The following is a 21,632-nucleotide window of genomic DNA, read 5'->3' on the forward strand; positions in this document are numbered from 1 at the left end:
GTTGTTCCAGCTAGCGGGACTGGCCTAAGGGATTTTAAAGGGGTTTTAATTACTTTTAATCTGACATATTTAAATATTTCTTTTTAATCAAATTTTAATTAGGTATAATATGTATAATATGTTAGTATTTTATCCAATTGTCAGCCGCCCTGAGTCCGCAAGGAGAAGGGCGGGATATAAATGTAATTAATAAAATAAATAAATAAATAAATAAGGTGAGGCAGGGTGGGGGTGCCATTGTCACAGGGCAAGGTGAGGCAGGGGCCGGGGTGGCTGCTGACACCATTGGGCCCTGCACACAGAGGCCAGCGAGCGCATGGGTGCTGGGATGCATCCGGCCATGTGGGACCTCAGCGAGTTAGCGGGCGGCTGGTTGAAGAGGGACAGTTGCCATCTCCGAGGCATGGGGCATGTGCCCACAGAGAGGGCTCTGAGTGCCGCCTCTGGCATGCATGCCATAGGTTGGCCACCACTGATATATATATACACATACACACACATAGAAGGCCAGATCCTGAAGTGGAAACTCAAGTCCTTTGGCCCCCTAATGAGAAGGAAGGACTCCCTGGAGAAGGGCCTAATGCTGGGAAAGATGGAGGGCAAGAGAAGAAGGGGACAACAGAGAATGAGGTGGCTGGATGGAGTCCCTGAAGCAGGAGGCCTGAGCTTCAATGGACTCCAGAAGATGGCAGAGGACAGGAAGGCCTGGAGGAACGTTGTCCATGGGGTTGCGATGGGTCGGACACGACTTCACAACTAACAACATATACACACATATACATATACATATGTACATATATACACATACATACAGACAGACAGATATACATACATACACACACATACATATACGGGGGGGCGGAGTCAACGGGCCAAATCCAATCCCTCTTGCATTACCAAAATATCAAAATAGCACCCAGTAGTGCCAAAATGCAGATAGTCCTCAAGTTATGACCACAGTTGAGCCCCCAAATGGACCCTCCTCCAAAGTCACTGATAAAAATGTGGAATAGCACCCAGGGGATTTAACAAAATAACAGTGTTGGAAGGGACCTCGGAGGTCTTCTAGTCCAACCCCTTGCTCAGGCAGGAGACCCTATCCCATTCTGGACAGGTGGCTGTCCAGTCTCTTCTTAAAAGCCTCCAGTGATGGAGCACCCACAACTTCTGGAGGCAGGTCGTTCTGCTGATTAATTGTTCTAGATAGCCTGGCCCTGTGCCACAGAGGGCTTTAAAGGTGAGGACTAGCAGCTTGAATTGCACCTGGGAGGAAACTGGGAACCAGTGCAGCTCACAGAACAGAGGTGTAGTAACATGGGCAAACTCCTATCGCTGCACACAGGGCTGCCTTCTGGATCAGTTGTAGCTTCTGGAGGGTCTTCAAGGGCAGCCCCCCGTAGTGTGCATTTGAGCAATCCGGACGGGAGGTGACTAAAGCAGGAGAGACTGTGCAAAGCCTCCCAGTCCAGGAAAGGGACAATTGAAGCACCAGACCAAACACACACACACACACACACAATCACAGTTGCCACCTGCTCCTCTAACAGCAGCCCTGAGTCTAGGAGGACCCCCACCCCAAATTGCAGGGGTCCTGGAGGATTTACACCCTGGGGAATTCTGGGAGATGAAGTCAAAGGTCCCTCTGCCCCTTTTGAGAAGGACGTGTTAAGTGAGTGTTGAGGGCCACAGAGGATGGACTTGGTGATACTTGAAACATGGGTTTTGTGGTGTTTTAAGGCTTCTGGGAAATTACCGGCAAGACAATGGAGAAAGCAAATTCAAAATACAAGAAAAGCCACGTGAATTAGCCAGTGCCAACAGCATTGCAAAAACCATCTCTCAAGTACCGCAAAGCCCATCCTCCCTGGCCCTCATTTTGTCCCCGTTTACGACTTTCCTTGCCACCGTTGTTACGGGAAGCATTGCATTTGTTCAATTAGTCACACGGTTGTGTAAAGTGTAAAGCACCACAGCTGTCACCAGGGAGCCGGACCTCTGCCAGGGCTATTTGTAAAAGATGTCACTGCCCTGGAGCTTTGCCCAAAATTGCGCGAAGGGCGGGTAAACAGCCAGGCGGTTGTGTGTGTGTGTGTGTGTGTGCGCGCGCGTGCCTTCCAGGATAAAAGCCACCCTGCCGTCCGGGCTGTGCAGTCAGCGGTCGCAGAGTGGGTTCCCATCGCCTGTGGAGTGGAGGAGCGATGAATAGAATAGAATAGAATAGAATAGAATAGAATAGAATAGAATAGAATAGAATAGAATAGGAGCTGGAAGGGACCTTGAAGGTCTTCTAGTCCAGCCCCTCTACCGTCTCGATCAACTCTACCATCTCAGACAAGTGACTGTCCAGCCTCTTCTTAAAATCCTCCAGGGATGGAGCGCCCACGGTTTACGGGCTTGCGGATCCTGCCGGAAGCCGAGCTGTGGGGCTTTGCCCGTCAGCCCGATGGGGACTTCCGACGGTGGGCCAGTGGGAGCCTCTTCCACCAGCCGGTGGGCGACCCGCAGGGCCCTTTGAACCCGGCGGACCGGCTGCGCGTGGTGCTGCTGGACGCCTGCCCATTGCTGGCCCTGGAGGAGCCCGGTCCCAGCTCGAAGGGGCGGACGTGGATGCCATTCCCCCGTGGGCGCGGCCGGCACCAGCTGGCCCTCGACGTGGGTGGCTTCTCAGCGGAGGAGCTGTCGGTCAGTCTGGAGGGGAGGAAGCTGACGGTCCTGGGCCAGCACGAACTGGAGACGGCGGCCCTGGACGGCTGCCTGTGCCGGGAGACCCGCCAGTTGCGCCAGGAGCTGCTGCTGCCCCCCGACGCCGACCTGGAAGCCCTGACCTGCGCCCTGGCCCACGACGGGCATCTCCGCGTCCAGGCCCCGCGCCTGCAGCGCACCATCCCGGTCACCGTGGAGAGGAGCCCGTCCGAGGCCAGCGAGACGGATGGAGGGGCCGAGGCCAGCGCTGCGGGAGGAGGCGAGAAGCTGGACGGGGCGGGGGAGCAGTGAGGCGGCTTCCAGCCCAGCGTTCCGGTTAGCGGGCTTTGGACGGCGTTTTTCCAGGCGTCACGCAGCAGCGAGGATGGGGCCGGGGTCCTTCTGTATGTACCAGCTGCGGGGGGAGGGGACGCACTTCTGTCGCTTCATTCACACGACTCGGGTTCTGAGCAGTTCTTGGCAAATAAAGCTAATTTCCGTCAGACTCGCTTTGGCCCGGCCTGAGTTAATTGGGGGGGGGGCATTGGTGGGGGTACCTCAGGAATGGAATGGAACAGAATAGAAATAAAATAGGATAGGATAGAACAGAATATAGAATAGAATAGAATAGAATAGAATAGAATAGAATAGAATAGAATAGAATAGAATAGAATAGAATAGAATAGAATAGAAATAGATAATGAATAGAATAGAAAGATGAGTAGAATAGAATAGAAATAGATGAATAGAATAGAATTAGATGATGAATAGAATAGAATAGAAAATATGGAATGGAATAGAATAGAATAGAAAATATGGAATGGAATAGAATAGAATACAAATAATGAATAGAATAGAAAGATGAGTAGAATAGAATAGAAATAGATGAATAGAATAGAATTAGATGATGAATAGAATAGAATAGAAAATATGGAATGGAATAGAATAAAAATAATAGAAAGATGAGTAGAATAGAATAGAAATAGATGAATAGAATAGAATTAGATAATGAATAGAATAGAAAATATGGAATGGAATGAATAGAAAATATGGAATGGAATTCTATGGAATAGAATAGAAATAATGAATAGAATAGAAAGATGAGTAGAATAGAAATAGATGAATAGAATAGAATTAGATGATGAATAGAATAGAATAGAAAATACGGAATGGAATAGAATAGAATAGAAAATATGGAATGGAATAGAATAAAAATAATGAATAGAATAGAAAGATGAGTAGAATAGAATAGAAATAGATGAATAGAATAGAATTAGATGATGAATAGAATAGAAAATATGGAATGGAATGAATAGAAAATATGGAATGGAATTGTATGGAATGGAATAAAATAGAAATAGATAGATGATGAATAGAATAGAAATAGATGAATAGAATTAGATGATGAATAGAATAGAATAAACTTTATTGTCGCTTTAAATGCACACTAATCGACATGCATTAAAATGACATTTCGTTGCATGCAGCTCTCAAAGGGTCACCACCTCCAATATACAATACCAGAAGCATGACAAAAGATTATGCATATAATCACACACACACACACACACACACAAATATATAACAGAGAAGCAACACAGTCTAGTTCGGATGTAGACATGTACATGACGAGGAAAAAGAATCCTCTGAATCCAGCGGGTCGCTCCTAAGGACCCGGGTAAGGGGGAGCGTGGGACAGTTGGGTGATGGGGGGGCATGGAGAACCTAAAACGGAGCATCTTCGGTTTTCGGTTGCANCATCTGCTTCTTCCAACAGAAATCCTGGGGGGGGGGAGATGGCCTGGAGCCCCAGGAGTGTCCCTCGGAACGCAAAACGGCCAGGGGGCTTAAATCCCCTCTGAAGGGCCGAGAGGGTGGGGGCGGATTTCAACTTGGGGGGGGGCATGATGTTCCAGAGGCACAAAAGTCTCTTCCCCTGGTCCCCCCTGCCATCCTGGCTTCCTGGACCAATGCAGTCAGCAGCATCCCGCTTCCGCTGCTGTGGGTGGCAGCGGCCCCCCAAAGGTTTTGGTCCCAAGAATTAGTTTTGTGGAAGAGAATTTTTCCATGGACGGGGAGGGAGTGAGGGAAAGGAGGAGGAGGAGAAGTGTGGGAAACCGTGACCTGAGTCTCCCGGCTTGGTTTCAGACCCCGCCCGGGGGCCGATTCATGAGTTGTGATATGAAGACACCACACCAGGTTTCCTCGGGATGAGATCGAGCCCAGAACAGTCTCTGGGGACCTCTTTTATTAGCAATCGTAACAAAGCAAATTTCAGCCAATACAAGCAGGAGGTTGCAAAAAGGTTACAAGCAGGGGGAGTTTTACAAAATGTCTCTTATCTATTACATGGCATAAGCGACTAACTAACGGTTGACAGTAAAGTTGCAATTATGGTTCACATTGGAAGTCTTATCAGGAGGTGATAATATTATAGCTTGTGTAGACAGCTTTTTTGACTTGTTTCTTTGTTCTCTGTCCTTACGTGTTTGCAGCTGCAGATTGCAGCCTAACACGTAGGAATGAAGAAGTGTAGGATTAAACATACTGAAGGTTACAAGATGGAGTGACTTATGCTATATTCCAACAGAGAAGCACGCAACCGAGATCTCGTGCATGCAGTTTTTCTTGCCCACGGCTCACCTCCAGCTATGTGGCCCGGTTCCTAAGAGGCCACGTACTGGTACCGGTCTGCAGCTTGGGGGGGGGGGAAACCCCTGGCCTACAGAATTTCTGGCAAGCAAGACCAGGCTATTGGCCAACTCTGCCTCTTTATTTGGGCATCTTGTCATCCTGGAAGATCCGGCAGAAGGATCTTCTGGAGCTGCCTCTGAAAGGGCCCCCGGAGCTCGGCAGGTTCAGGGTGCCTGCCACAGTTTACCAAGCAGGGCTGGGTAGTCCCTGGATGGGAGACCACCAGGAAACCTCCGGGCGGGCAGCTACGTTGAAGATGCTCCAAAGGGTCCCGAAAGAAGGCGATGCTTGGGGAGTTTTTTTTGCCCCACCCCCAGAAATCCAGAGGGACTCGTGGTGATCCCGAAGACCCTGACGGCACCCAGAGTAGAGACCCCAGAGGAAAGGGCACCTCCAGGTGAGCCCCAGCGAGGATTTGATCAGCCTTTCGGAACGGAGACCACCAGGAAATCCCAGGATCGTGGGATACGCTGAGAAGGGGAAAAAAAAACACAACCTCCTCCGACAGAAGCAATCGCGGTTCAGGTCGGTGCTCAAACTAGACACGTGTCATGTTACATTCCGACGAGCTCCCAGCCTTCCGGTTGAACTTCTGCCTGGCTTCTGCCAAAGGAGGAGGGAGGAGTCTTGTGATCCATGCCGGAGGGGGGGGGGAGATCCTGGGGTGCCCCCCCTTCATTCATGGGGCTGTAAGGGATCCCTTCGCCAGACTCCAGAACCCTCGGACTACAAGGCCCATCAGCCTCCGCCACCGCGGCTGCGGATAATGGGTTTTGGAGTCAGCCGCCGGTGAGTGGTGCGGGCGCAGAGGGCGACCCCGCCCCGCCCTCAATGACGCTAGGGAGGGTCTCCCCCTCCCTTCTCCCTCCCTCCCGAGGTGCGGGAAATCCCCGGCTGGAGCCACGTGATGGGGTTTCCCCCGCTCCGCCCCGCCCCTCCTCGGATGGCGCTTCCGATTGGCCAAGCCTTGGCGTCCATCAAGGGAAAAGGGAGGGGAAACAGAACTCTCCGTGTGTGCCCCCCTTCTCCCCCCTCCTTTCCATCCCGTCGTTGATTGGGTGAGCCTTGACGTCCATCAAGAGGAAAGGGCGGGAACAGAGAAGTCTCCGTGCGCCCTTCTCACCCCCTCCCTTCCCTCCCGTCGTTGATTGGGCGAGCCGTGGCGTCCATCAAAGGGAAGGGGAGGGAAAAGAGAACTGTCCGTGCGCTCTTCTCCCCCCTCCCTTCTATCCCGTCGTTGATTGGGCGAGCCATGGCGTCCATCAGGAGGAAAGGGCGGGAAAAGAGAACTCTCCGTGCCCCTCCTTCTCCCCCCCTTCCTTCCACTGATTGGACGAGCCGCTTGGCGGCGGCGCCCTGATTTGTCGTCGCGGCCGCCGATTGGCCGTCCGTGGGTTGACGTCACGCCCGTCGCCTGGCCGACTGAGGGGAACCCCGTTTCCTCAGAGTTTACCTCAGAAGCGGCCGGGGCGGCTCCTTCTTCTCCGCTTTCGGACCGGGCGAGCGACGAGCCACGGCGGAGGCGAACCAGGCCGGCCTCTCGCTCCGTCTCCTCCCGATAGGAGGAGCCGAGGAGCCCCAGTGCCGCCGTCGGGCCGGCTCCGGAGCTGCCGCCGCCGCCGCCCCGCCGCTGGAAGAAGGCCGAGGCCGGGCGACGAGAGGCTTCGGGGAAGGCCCGGGGCGGCCGAGGGAGCCGTCGCGGGGGCCTCGCTCCTTCCCCCTCTCCCGCTTCTTCCTCCCTGCCTTCAGGCGGCCTTTGACTCCCGGCCGCCTCCGAGGTAGATTTTCTCCGTCGTGGCCGGGCGCTCACCTGGCCTTTCGGGTCTTCCAAGCGTGAAAAGGCCTCCTCCTCGTGGCTGCTGGTTGCCCTTCAGACGTGGCCTCTTGAGTGCAGGCGGTCCTCGACTTACGACGGCTCGTTTAGCGACCGTCCCGAGTTGCAACGGCCCTGGGGAAAAAAAGGGACTTGTGACCGTTTTTCACGCTTTTCGACCGTAGCCGCATCTACAGGGGTCCCATGATCGAAATTCAGACCGCCCGGCAAACTGACTCGTATTTATGACGGTCGCAGCCGCATCCCCAGGGTCACGTGATCGAAATTCAGCTGTCCAGCAAACTGACTCGTATTTATGACGGTCGCAGCGTGTCCCGTGATCCCCTTTTGCGACCTTCTGACCAGCAAAGTCAAGGGGGGGGGGAACCAGACTCACTTAACGACCGTGTGACTGACTTAACCACTGCAGGGCTTCACTTAAGAACCGTGGCAAGAGCAGGGCTGTGGAGTCGAGGAGTTGGAGGAAATTTTGGGTACCCGGAGTCGGAGTCGGCAAACAATGCACCGACTCCGACTCCTACTAAATTTAGTTTGGAATTTTAAAAAAAGCAAGTTTAAATGTCCCAATTCACAAAAAGTTACAATTAATGACTTCTCTACTGTAAGAATAAAGACCAATGCATGCAGTGCCTCACGTAACCGCAAAACGAACACGCTAAGTGACCGTGAAGAAGCATGCTTTTCATGTGCTTCGCTATATGGCACGCAACGCACAATTAGGAGCGGCAATACTTAATACTTTCCATAGTGTTGTGTTCTGCTGTTACAGGGAACGCAGCAGCGCCCATGGGTAACCTAGCCTCTCACCGATAAGGGATTAAGTAAATATGTTTTTTTGCAGGACTAGAGACACTTGTATAAGTGAAGGGAATGGAGGGTCAATAGTTCAAGACTGAACTATTCATGGAATATATAAAATACATTCGCATATTAATACAGAGGAGTCAGAAGTACAAAAAACTGAGGCGTCGGAGTCGGAACATTTATCTACCAACTCCACAGCCCTGGGCAAGAGAGGTCATAAAATGGGGCAGAACTCACTTCGCAAATTTCTCACTTGGCAACATAAATTTTGGGCCCAATGGTGGTCGTAAGTTGAGGACTACCTGTGCTTACAACTCTATGTCATCTATTGATTGATTACACGCCTCAAATGTTGGCCTGACCAATCACAATAAGTCGATTTTTCAGCCTGTTCGTTTGTCCCTAACCTGGCCTTTCAACTCTTCTGACGGTGCCGAGTCCGTACAAGATTAAAATATACACAAATTAAACAGATCTTGCCCAGAAACTAGCAACATTAATTGCATTCTGTTGCACTGGCCATGAGGTCCTCAAGTGTACACAAAAGGGCAGGATTACATATGTGTTGTAGTCTGCTTGTTGCCACAATTGCTGGGATGTGGACATCTCTGCTGTACAAAATGCCAGTGTACTCCTCTTGTTCTAAGTATAAATATATTGTGTCGCAAATGTAATTGACTTGTCAACTTTGGGGAACATAGGAGCCCTGGTTGCACCGTGGTTAGAATGCAGCATTGCAGGCTAATTCTGCCCACTGCCAGCAGTTCGATCCTGACTGGCTCAAGGTTGACTCAGCCTTCCGTCCTTCCGAGGTCGGTAAAATGAGGACCCAGATTGTTGGGGGCAAATATGTTGACTCTGTAAACCGCTTAGAGAGGGGTGTAAAGCACTGTGGAGCGGTATATAAGTCTGAGTGCTATTGCTTAGGATGGATGGATGGATGGATGGATGGATGGATGGATGGATGGATGGATGGAAGGAAGGAAGGAAGGAAGGAAGGAAGGAAGGAAATGAGAAGGAAGTGGTGATGCACAGGAGTTCAATTTTGATGAAGTTCAAGGTTGACTCAGCCTTCCATCCTTCCGAGGTTGGTAAAATGAGGACCCAGATTGTTAGGGGGCAACAGGCTGACTCTAACCTGCTTAGAGAGAGGGCTGTAAAGCACTGTGAAGCAGTATATAAGTCTAAGTGCTATTGCTGCTATCTTTGCAATGTCATCAAAACACGCCCGACAAGATTCCTTTGGAACCATTGTTCTGTGAACGTGCTTCGGATGGCCTTCAAACAATTTTCATGGTCCTTGCTCTAAATAAATAAATGATCCTTGGAGATCAGGAGTACCCATGCTGGCTGGCTTAATCTTCTCTAGCTCAGTTTCAGTTTCGGTGTATGTTTGTACGGGGCTATTTTTATATCTGAGAAAATGAATTGGGTCAGAGGCTGATCGTGCCTTTTATTTAATTTAGGGCCGAAGAAGTCGTAAGATGGACGCCACAGTCACACGCAGTTCTTACCAGCCTCCGCAGTTGGACAGGAACATGTACTACATCTTCACCGAAAACCACCATTACGGCAGCAAGGTTTTCCAGGCAGGGAGCATGTGTTACCTGAAAGAGCAGACGTACCTGCAGCACATTAGCAGGACGTCCACTCGCTTGTGGAGGTTTGTCATGGAACAGGATGGCTCCGTGGCTACTTTGGACGTGGAAAGCCTGCAGCCGGTGAACGAGAAGATGGCCGACTTCCTTTTGGCCATTAGCAACGCTCAGGAACGTTTGAACTGTTTTCTAGACAGGCAAGCTCTAGAGGCTGCCATGATGGCTGAAGAAGGCCAGCAGGTCTTGGTCGATCTGGGAGATCAGTTTTCCCCCGCTACCGTCCGCTATATTGGAAGACTTCACCACAGCCCTTTACCGTCAGGGCTCCACCCAATTTACTTTGGAGTGGAATTGCAGGTAACAATGGGTGATTATTTTTCTGCCAGGAGGTGACAAAGTACAGGTAGTCCTCGACTTACGTTTCATTTAGTGACCGTTCGAAGTTACAATGGCAATGAAAAAAATGTGACTTAACGGCCGTTTTTCACAGTTACGACCTTCGCAGTATCCCCCGGATCGTGTGATCCAAACTCAGATGCTGGGCAGCTGGTCCATACTTACGACCACTGCAGTGTCCCAGGATCACACCTTCCCTTTTTGCGACCTTCTGACAAGCCAAGTCAATGTGGAAGCCAGATTCGCTTAACATCCAGGTTACTGACTTATCCATTGCAGCGATTCACTTCATAATTGTGGCGAGAAAAGTCACTTAACAAATGTCTCAGTAACAGAAAATTTGGGGGGGGGGCTCAGATTGTGGTCGTAAGTTGAGGACTCTCTGTAGTCAACTTAACCTGTTGTATGCGGACCTGTCTCTTCATCACCGGGTTAATAATAATAATAGTAATAATAGTAATAATAATAATAATAATAATAATAATAATAATGTTGAAAGGGACCTTAGAGGTCATCTAGTCCAACCCCCTTCTCAGGCAGGAAACCTTATGCCATTTCAGACAAATGGCTGTCCCGTCTCTTCTTAAAAACCTTAATGCAGCCTAGCACTGTGTTGACCTTTTTGGCAGCTGCAGCACACGGCTGGCTCCTATTTAGGTGATTGTCCACTAGGACTCCGAGGTCCCTCTCACAGTTACTACTATTCAGCAAGGTACCCCCTATACTCTTCCTGTCCAGTTGGTTTTTCTTGCCTAAATGTAGAACCTTACTTTTTTCACCATTGAATTTCATTTTGTTAGATAGCGCCCAGTGTTCTAGTCTGTCCAGGTCCTCCTGTATCCTAAGCCTGTCTTCTGATGCTTTTAAAGTTTTTATTCCATACTGTCCAGAGTTCCTCCGTGAGGGAGATGGGTAGTTCTTAAATACAACCATTAAACAAACAAATATTAGTGATATTAGTGAGTTTTATTCTGTTGAATGTTTATGGTATGAATCTAGATCGGATTTGAGCCCCTACATTTTTTGTTGCTAAGGAAAACGTCTGTTAAGTAATTTTTTTTACCCCATTTTATGACTTTTCTTGCCACCGTTGTTAAGCGAATCATTGCAATTGTTAAGTTGTTAAGTGAATCTGGTTTCCCCATGGGCTCTGCTTGTCAGAAGGTCTCAAAATCACGTGACCCCTGGGACCTAGCAACCGTCGTAAATACGAACCAGTTGTCAAGCGTCCCATTTTGGTCACATGACCACGGGGAGGCTGCATTAGGTTGCGTGAAAAATGGCTATAAGTTACATTTTTCAGTGCCGCCGTAACTTTGAACGGTCACTAAATGGCCTGTTGTAAGTCAAGGGCTACCTGTATCAGGATTCTGTTGACTCCTCTGAAGGGTTTCTGGGCTAATAGTCACCGTTGCTGCTGGGGAATTCTGGGAGCTGAAGTCCACCTGTTGGATGATGGCTGGGAGAGTTGAGTCCACCTGTCTTAAGAGTTGCCATGGTTGAGACATACTGAGTTAGTGCAATGCGCCCAGAAAAATTCAACCTCCACCCCAAATCTAAGGGAGATTATCTCCCTGGGGAAAGAGTTTTGACTTCCTTTAACCTAAGCCAGGGGTAGGCCACCTGGGCTCTTTTATGACTCGTGGACTTCAACTCCCAGAATTCCTGAGCTAGCGTGGCTCAGCTTGGAACCCTCTCCCTTTCCCCTCAGCATGGCTGGCTCAGGAATTCTGGGAGTTGAAGTCCACGAGTCATAAAAGAGCCAAGGTGGCCTACCCCTGGTCTATATTATGGGTGTCCAACCATGGGAACTTTAAGACTTTGGACTTCAACTCCCAGAATTCCTGAGCCAGCCATGCTGAGGGGAAAGGGAGAGGTTTCCAAGCTGAGCCATGCTGGCTCAGGAATTCTGGGAGTTGAAGTCCACGAGTCATAAAAGAGCCCAGGTGGCCTACCCCTGCTCTAGGAGGCTCACCACTTAGAGCAGGAGGACTTAGGATAGGGGTAGGCAACCTGGGCTCTTTTATGACTTGTGGACTTCAACTCCCAGAATTCCTGGCCCAGCCTGGCTCAGCTTGGAAACCTCTCCCTTTCCCCTCAGCATGGCTGGCTCAGGAATTCTGGGAGTTGAAGTCCACGAGTCATAAAAGAGCCAAGGTGGCCTACCCCTGCCCTAAGCAGATGTCCTGGGGATAGGCTGGGGAATTCTGGGAGTCGAAGTCCCCAAATCTTAAAGCTTTGCCAAGGTTGGGCACCCCTGTCCTCAAGCTATGCTGCGGAGGCCCCTCAATCCTGACACCTGTCTGCTACTTCTCCAGGATGGCGGCGAAGGCCGAGGCTACTGTGCTGGCACCTACCACGGGGCAGAATACTTCAAGTGTAAACCCAAGTGCGGCCTTTTCCTGCCATTCAACAAACTGCAGTTTCTGCCGGGGTCAGAGGACAACCAGGTGGAGGCGAAGAGGCAGAAGGCGGATGGAATCGTGCCGGTGAAAATGGGCGACACCGTCGGCTTTTATTTAGACGACGCCTTCACGCGAGGGATCGTCCTGGAGGTGTATCAGAAAGGAAATGAGTGGCTGGCGAAAGTATGTCCGGTAAGAAGGTCTAGAAGAGAAAATTAACGCCTGGAATTTATCTGTCGGTTTCATTCGCTTGTTTCTGTCGCCCCCCAAAGGTGCTTTTCTAAAGGCAACTGGACTTTCTTTTCGAAAATGTTTCGCTTCTCATCCAAGAAGCTTCTTCAGTTCTTGGAGGAGAAGCGAAAATGTTTTCAAAGAAGAAAGAAAGAAAACAAAATCCAGTTGCCTTTTGGAAAAAGCAGCTTTGGGACGACGTCTACGAGCCCAGACAAGCTCAGAGAGCACCAAGGACTACGCAGAAAACGGTCAGCAATGAATCCGGCCTGTGAATAATAAGATTTTGGTTCCCCGCTTGTAAAAATGATGTATTCTCAGCGCTCGAGGCGGCCCCTTTGATTTCAAGCTCATTTTAATAATAATAATAATAATAATAATAATAATAATAATAATAATAATAATAAAGTTGGAAGGGACCTTGGAGGTCATCTAGTCCAACCCCTTGCTCAGGCAGGAAACCCTATAAATAATAATATTGCTCCAACCCCTTGCTCAGGCAGGAAATTTAATAAATAATAATAATAATATATCATTTCAGACAAATCCTATATCATTTCAGACAAATGTGGGGTTTGATGTGGGGTTTGCTTCGCATTTAAATACAGCAGCCCACCTGCCAGTCTCGCCGGGGAGGGGGGTATGGTGAGATGTGGTTTTCTCCTTGGTCTTTCCTAGGGTATTCCCGGGAGTCTGGCATTCAGACAAGTCAGCCCTCAACAGACCCATAGAGATAAACCTTGTTTTCACCACCGTTCAAAGGAGACCATGAAAAAGCTAAGAAGGAAGCGATAAGGCCGGCTGAGGAATTCTGGGAGTTGAAGTCCACAAGTCATCAAAGGGCCACGTTTGAAGACCCCCTGCTCTAAACAAACGCATTGGGTTGGATGCACTGTAAGAGGTTGGGGTCCATACGATTCTTTCCGTCCACGCATTTTGTGACTTTCCTGGATAACCAGATAGCGCTGGGCAGAGTTACAAGGAATAATGGCTTTTCTTATTTTGAGGGAGAAAAATATGAGACGGTATTCTCTTTCAGAAAACCGCCACACCCTTAAATCCGTTCGTTTGCTTGCTTCTTTGACAGGAAAGGGAATAAAGTTTTGCAAAAGCTTGCAATGCTTGCTTGGAGGAAGGTAGAAGGAAATTGGAAACGAATCAGCTTGCGGGAGTCCAGTGTCTCTGCAGGGGACATATGGGGACATAGTGCCAAACGTGGACGCTTACAATAAAACATAAATGAAAGCTAGTTGCCACGGTAATGAGATCTTTGAGGCAAGGCGCCGGAGTGATCAGAAAAGATAAAATCTGGAATGAGCTCGTAAGAGAAAGAAGAGGCATGGAACCAATCTTAAACCACATACAAAGACAGCAGATAAAGAGGTTTGCTCACCTGGAGAGACCGTCTTGGGATTCTATGTAATATAATAATAAAGTTGGAAGGCACCTTGGAGGTCATCTAGTCCAACCCCCTGCTCAGGCAGGAAACCCTATACCATTTCAGACAAATGGCTGTCCAGTCTCTTCTTATAAACTTCCAGTGTTGGAGCATTCACCACTTCTGGAGGCAGGTTGTTCCACTGGTTAATTGTTCTAACTGTCAGGAAGTTTCTCCTTAGTTCCAGGTTGTTTCTCTCCTTGATGAGTTTCCATCCGTTGCTTCTTGTCCTGCCTTCAGGGGCTTTGGAGAATAGCTTGACTCCCTCTTCTTTGGGGCAGCCCCTGAGATATTGGAAGACTGCTATCCTGTCCTCCCTCGTCCTTCTCTTCATTAAACTAGACCTACCCAATTCCAGCAGCCATTCCTTATATGCTTTAGTCTTCAGTCCCCTAATCATCGTTGTTGTTCCATACCATAGAAGGCATATACAAAAAGAGGAGAAGGTCAAAGAACAGAGTTGCAAGATTTGGGTACGGCTAGTCTAGAGAAAACAAGGACTGGGGGTGACATGATAGCAGTGTTCCAATATTTGAGGGGCTGTCACAAAGAAGGGGGTGTCAACCTATTCTCCAAAGCACCAGAAGGCAGGACAAGAAATGATGGAAACTCATCAAGGAGAGAAGCAACCTAGAACTAAGGAGAAATTTCCTGACAGAAAAATTAACCAGTGGAACTACCTGCCTCCAGAAGCAGTGAATGCTCCAACACTGGAAGTTTTTAAGAAGAGACTGGACAGCCACCTGTCTGAAATGGCATAGGGTCTCCTGCTTGAGCAAGGGGTTGGACTGGAAAACCTCCAAGGTCCCTATCAATCCTATTATTGTAGGAGATGACCAGGCCAGGCCGGAGGGAGGGAGGGACTATCAGATTAGAATCTCTTCATGCCCACGAGAGATCTACGTCCAGTCCCTCTTGAATTCTGTTGATTCTTATCTACTGCCAATTTGCCTTGGCTGTTAGTAGTCCAGATGTACTTGCATTTTTCTGAAAGGAAATCATTTTTTCTCCAACTAATGTTGTTTTAAGTTTGTAAATTTAAAATAACATTAGTTGGAGAAAAAATGATTTATCTGAGTTATTTTAAATTATCTACAAATAAAATGGAGAGGCAAGTGTCATCCAAACTCTCTTTAGTCAGTGATGGCGAACCTTTTAGAGACTGAGTGCCCAAACTGCAACCCAAAACCCACTTATGTATCAGCAGGTGCCGGGTGGGCGTGGCCCATTGGGTGGGCGTGCCCAAAATTTGGGTGGGCATGGCTTCAGTGGTAACGGCACACTGGGCGGGACTAAAAAGTTCAATCAATCAATTCCAACTTTGTGAGATCTTTTTTTCCCCGTGAGAAGTTGAAATTGATTGATTGATTGAACTTTTTTAAAAAAAATTTTACACACGGCGGCGGAAGCCTAAAGCGAAAAGCTTTTATAAAACCCAGCTGAAGGCCTAGGACTGGGGCGGCAGTGCGCGTGCCGACAGAGAGGGCTCTACTTGCCACCTGTGGCACACGTGTCATAGGTTCACCACCACAGCTTTAGTGTAAAGAGAACTTCATTTCTCATACATATAAGAAGAAAAGAAGAAATAGGGGTGACATGGTAGCAGTATTCCAGTATTTGAGGGGTTGCCACAAAGAAGAGGAGGGGCTCAAATTATTCTCCAAAGGACCAGAAGGCAGGCCAAGAAACAATGGTTGGAAACTGACCATAGAGAGAAGCAACCTGGAATTAAAGAGAAACTTCCTTACAGTGAGGACAATCAACCAGTGGAACTGCTTGCCTCCAGAAATCGTGGGCGCTCCATCACTGGAGATTTTTAAGAGGCTAGACAGTCACTTGTCTGAAATGGTATAGGTCCTCCTGCTTGAGCAGAGGGCTGGACTAGAAGACCTTCAAGGTCCCTTCTAGCTCTATTCTCTTCTACTACTACTTTAACTACATAATATTCTGCACAGAAAAATGCCTACCTGAAAACTGACATTTTGAAAACAATCCTCTAGATTTGGGCAAGACTTAGTCTGAAACTCACATTTCATCTTGCCCTTGACCACATTGGGCTCTTAAGATTTAGAATCCAGTGGCGTAAGGAAGGTGACATATTGTCTGCATCTTTTCTAGTGTAAATTCGTCGAAATAAATTGTCTGTGGATATTCTCAATCATCCGAGTCATGATTGTCACAAAGGTGCTTTTTTTCCAAAAGGCAGCTGTGGCCTTCCTTGTTTTATTTTTCTTGGAAAGTATTTTGCTTTTCATTCAAAAAGCTTCTTCAATTTTGAGAAGACCCCCCCCCCCAAAAAAACCCCACCAAGCTCAAGAAAGTCCAATTGCGTTTTGGAAAAAAAGCCCCTATGGGACATCAAAAGCACCTTTGCGAGATCAAAATGAATTATTTATCAAATTTATTTATCAAATTTATTTGCCTCCCATGTCATTGTTCAGAGGACTCTGGGCGGGTGAACAATGCTTTTGTGTAATATCTGCAGCTGTTATACGTGGGAAGAAGCATTAATACATGAAGTATTAATACCACTTTACAATGCCTTGGTAAGGCCACACTTGGAATACTGCATCCAGTTTTGGTCACCACGATGTAAAAAAGATGCTGAGACTCTAGAAAGAGTGCAGAGAAGAGCAACTAAGATGATCAGGGGACTGGAGGCTAAAACATACAAGGAACGGTTGCTGGAATTGGGTATGTCTAATTTAATGAAGAGAAGGACGAGGGGGGACACGATAGCAGTGTTCCAGTATCTCAGGGGCTGCCCCAAAGAAGAGGGAGTCAAGCCATTCTCCAAAGCGCCTGAAGGCAGGACAAGAAGCAACGGATGGAAACTAACCAAGGAGAGAAGCAACCTGGAACTAAGGAGAAACTTCCTGACAGTCAGAACAATTAACCAGTGGAACAACCTGCCTCCAGAAGCGGTGAATGCTCCAACACTGGAAGTTTTTAAGAAGAGACTGGACAGCCATTTGTCCGAAATGGTATAGGGTTTCCTGCCTGAACAGGGGGTTGGACTAGATGACCTCCAAGATCCCTTCCAACTTTATTATTGTTGTTATTATTATTTTTATTATTATTAATAAAGGAGAAAATTTACTCCATTCACAACCATCCCTCCTGCCAAGGTCTCAAAATCCAGTTAAACTTTCCCTTTTCTCTCTCTCTCTCACTCTTTTATTTTTAGGAGGAAGAGGGCTCAGCCGATGTTTTCCGAGAGATCCCTCTGGATTCAGTGGTGAAGGAGGAGCTGCTCTCTTTAGGTAAACTGATGTTCTGGGTAGCCTGGAGTTTTATTTGTCCTGTTTTTGGAGTGTGGGAAGAATCACTCAGATTATTAGAAACACTCCCGGTTGAATCATGGATCTTCGTAATAGTACCAAAGTGGTTTGTGATGGCTTTCCTTGAGAAGTTCTTGTTTCTTTCCCAGTCCTGAGATTTTTTTTTTTTACACTTTCCCATCCCAAGAATGAACCAGGTCTGTCCTGGTCCAGTTCATGCCTCTTGGGCGAAAACTTGATAATCTTTTTTTAACTAGCAGAAAAGGAGGTGCTTGACCAAGCATAGAGAACAGTTCATCTGAAAGTGAGACTGTTGCAAATAGTCAAAGATCTAATAATAATAATAATGATGATGATGATGATGATGATGATGATGATAAAGTTGGAAGGTACCTTGGAGGTCATCTAGTCCAACCCCATGCTCAGGCAGGAAACCCTACACCATTTCGGACAAATGGCTGTCCAGTCTCTTCTTAAGAAACTTCCAGTGTTGGAGCATCCACAACTTCTGCAGGCAGGTTGTTCCACTGGTTAATTGTTCTAACTGTCAGGAAGTTTCTCCTTAGTTCCAGGTTGCTTCTCTCCTTGATCAGTTTCCATCTGTTGCTTCTCGTCCTGCCTTCAGGCGCTTTGGAGAATAGCTTGACTCCCTCTTCTTTGGGGCAGCCCCTGAGATATTGGAAGACTGCTATCCTGTCCCCCCTCGTCCTTCTCTTCATTAAACTAGACATAACCAATTCCAGCAACCGTTCCTTGTATGTTTTAGCCTCCAGTCCCCTGATCATCTTTGTTGCTCTTCTCTGTACTCTTTCTAGAGTCTCAGCATCTTTTTTACATCGCGGTAACCAAAACTGGATGCAGTATTCCAAGTGTGGCCTTACTAAGGCATTGTAAAGTGGTATTAACACTTCACGTGATCTTGATTCTATCCCTCTGTTAATGCAGCCCAGCACTGTGTTGGCCTTTTTGGCAGCTGCAGCACACGGCTGGCTCCTATTTAAGGGATTGTCCACTAGGACTCTGAGATCCCTCTCACAGTTACTACTATTGAGCAAGGTACCCCCTATACTATACCCTGTACATTTGGTTTTTCTTGCCTAAATGTAGAACCTTGCTTTTTTCACCATTGAATTTCATTTTGTTAGATAGCGCCCAGTGTTCAAGTCTGTCCAGATCCTCCTGTATCCTAAGCCTGTCTTCTGGAGTGTTGGCTATTCCTGCCAGCTTGGTGTCATCTGCAAATTTGATGAGTTCCCCATCTATCCCCTCGTCCAAATCGTTGATGAAGATGTTGAAGAGCACTGGGCCCAGAACAGAGCCCTGGGGCACCCCACTACACACTAAATCAGTGTTTCTCAACCTTGACAATTTTAAGGCATGTGGACTTCAACTCCCAGAATTCCACAGCCAGCAATGCTGGCTGTGGAATTCTGGGAGTTGAAGTCCACATGCCTTAAAATTGTCAAGGTTGAGAAACACTGCACTAAATAGTCAAAGCTCTCCAAGCAGGAGGTCACACCTGTTCCTGTCTGGGCTTTTAGCAAGGAGGAAAGCGAAGCGTCGTCAAATTGGAATTAAAAGGATTCCCCAGAAATAGACACACAGGCATCGCTTTTCTCTGTTTGATATAGACCAGGATTCTGGGCTCCAGGAATATCTCGAGCACAAGAGGAGCGAAAGTACAGAGCATCCGGAAGACGGGACCGGCTCTCTGGATGTCAACTCCGTGGTCCAGATCAACTTAGACAAGGGACGTGCTATGACGGGGACCATCCGTTGGATCGGCTGCCTGCCTAATGCCCAGCAAAGGATGGCTGGGATTGAGTTGGTAAGCACCCCATCCCGTGTAATGTGTTCCTAGCCTTGCTCTCTCTTTGATGTGGACTTCGGGTTTTAAGTGAGATCGGCACCCAGAGCCCAAAGCTATGCCGGTGGATGCCTGGAGAATAGAAACTTCGTTCATCCCCGGCAGCTGGGCCCACCGGTGCCAGACGCCCTGAAGATGAAATGGATTCGTTGCTCTCGGTGGATTCTCTCCGCTGATCTTTCCGGAGCCAGCAGGCATTTGAAGTCTGATGATCAAAAGGACACGGAGGGAAAATGTTGGCACTAATCTTTGGGGGTGTTGCCTTCTGGCTTCCTCTTGGCCATGAGGGGATCATGAGGGAGCTTGCATTATTTATGGTGCCTTGAGTCCATGTCTGTCTGTCTGTCTGTCTCTCTCTCTACCTACCTACCTACCTACCTACCTACCTACCTACTTACCTACATGTGTGTATCTGTGTGTGTGTGTGACTGTCTGTCTATCGGTCGGTACCTATGTCTGTCTGTCTGTCTCTATCTATCTATCTATCTATCTATCTATCTATCTATCTATCTATCTATCTATCTATCTATCTACGTATCTGTCTGTCCATCTCTCTCTCTCTCTCTCCCCCTCACCTACTTACCTACCTACATTCTTGTCTCTGTCTGTCTGTCTGTCTCCCTCCCACCTACCTACCTACTTGTGTCTGTCTAACTATCTATCTATCTATCTATCTATCTATCTATCTATCTATCTATCTATCTATCTATCTATCCATCTATCTATCCATCTATCCGTCTCTCTCTCTCCCCCACCTACCTTCCTACGTAGTTGTCTATGTCTGTTTGTCTGTCTACCTACCTACCTATTTACGTGTCTGTCTCTCTGTCTGTCTGCTTGCCTACCTACCTACATCTGTCTTTCTGTCTGTCTGTCTGTCTACCTAGCTAACTAGCTAGCTACCTATGTCTGTCTACCTGTCTGTCTGTCTGTCTGTCTGTCTGTCTGTCTATCTATCTAATCTCTATATCATCTATCTACCTACCTATCTAATCTACCTTTCTTTCGCTCTATCTCTCTACCTACCTAGCTACCTACCTACCTATGTCTATCTGTCTACCTACCTACATGTCTGTCTGTCTGTCTGTCTGTCTGTCTGTCTGTCTGTCTGTCTGTCTGTCTGTCTATCTATCTATCTATCTATCTATCTATCTATCTATCTATCGTGTGTGTGTAAATATTCTTATACAAAGGGGAACACACACACACACCCCACGGAGCCCACTGCCAAGACCTCTTCACAGGTAGTTCTCAACTTATAATAGTTCATTTAGCGACCATTCAAATTTACAACGGCACTGAAATAAATGGCCATTTTTCACACTTATACGATCGTTGCAGCCTCCCCAGAGTCACGTGATCAAAATCCGGCCATTTGGCAATTAAGTCCTATTTCTGATGGTTGCAGAGCCCTGGGGTCATGTGATCCCCTTCTGAGAAGCCAATGGGGTAAGCCAGATTCACTCAACGACCGCGTTATTAATTTAACAACTGCAGTGATCCCCTTAACAACCGTGGCAAGAAAAGTCGTAAAAGGGGGAAAAAAACCAAACAAATGTGTCACTTAGCAACAGAAAGTTTAGACTTGGTTGTGTTCATAAGTCCCTGTAATAGGGAAGAGGGGCTTAAAGAGGGGGAAAAAAAAGAACATTAACTTCCAACTCTTTTCAGTGCAGTAGCATAAAAGCAACAAAACGGTAGCCCCAACTTTTTTACTTTTGCGTATTTGATATATTCCAGCCATTTCTCTAACAGCAAACATGCGTTAATCAGCAGATTCCCAAAGTCAGAATTTCATCCTTGATTCCAATCGTGACCTGATCGTGATCTTCCTTCCTCCAGTCAATACCCAAGAGGTATTTCGGATCACCCTCGGTCCCGTTGGATTGGCTTGCTTGAGACCTGTTATCCTCCCTGACAGGATGAAGAGAATAACAGTTTTTCCAACGGAGAGTGGCAAGGTGTGCGATACTTTACCTGTCCTCCCCGCCGGGCCCTTTTCGTGCGGCTGGAGTCGTGCCAACCAGATTCGCGCTTCCAGGGGAACAAGTGCCTGTTTCAGGAGCCCTCTGAATTCAGTAAGTCCCTTCCCTTTGCAGCGGCTGGATGCGCAGAATCCTCAGTGGGCCTCAGTTTGAACCCTTGGTCGGCGCAAGAAAAATGGGTGGATGTGGTTCTTGATTTATTTATAAGTAACTCAATTCAGCAAACAGACCTACAATTCTTTCTTCCTCCCTCCTGTTTCCCTCCCAACAAGAACCCTGTGAGGTGGGTTAGGCTGAGAGAGAGAGAGTGACTGGCCCAAAATCATCCAGCTGGCTTTCATACCTAAGGCAGGACTAGAACTCACCGTCTCCTTGTGATTGGCCCAAAGTTACCCAGTCAGCTTTCATGCCTAAGGT

General features: G+C 47.9%; 2 protein-coding genes across 2 annotated transcripts; both read left to right on the forward strand.

Annotated features, from left to right (window-relative positions):
• Positions 1-2,370: 2,370 nt before the first annotated feature.
• Positions 2,371-2,994, forward strand: LOC114923084 (heat shock protein 30C-like). Its single transcript, XM_029285548.1, has one exon. It carries the CDS (start codon positions 2,371-2,373, stop codon positions 2,992-2,994), a length of 624 nt encoding a protein of 207 aa, XP_029141381.1.
• A 6,504-nt stretch (positions 2,995-9,498) lies between these two features.
• Positions 9,499-21,308, forward strand: LOC107294154 (ubiquitin carboxyl-terminal hydrolase CYLD-like; the record flags this gene model as incomplete). Its single annotated transcript, XM_029285550.1, has 5 exons — positions 9,499-9,969; positions 12,327-12,605; positions 17,270-17,355; positions 18,969-19,191; positions 21,152-21,308. Coding segments are annotated over exons 1-5 (1,216 nt in total), but the record flags the coding sequence as incomplete, so codon positions are not given.
• Between the last annotated feature and the right edge of the window lie 324 nt (positions 21,309-21,632).

This window comes from Protobothrops mucrosquamatus, unplaced genomic scaffold (genome assembly GCF_001527695.2).
Source record: "Protobothrops mucrosquamatus isolate PMUCROS unplaced genomic scaffold, P.Mucros_1.0 scaffold1848, whole genome shotgun sequence".
Lineage (NCBI taxonomy): Eukaryota > Metazoa > Chordata > Lepidosauria > Squamata > Viperidae > Protobothrops > Protobothrops mucrosquamatus.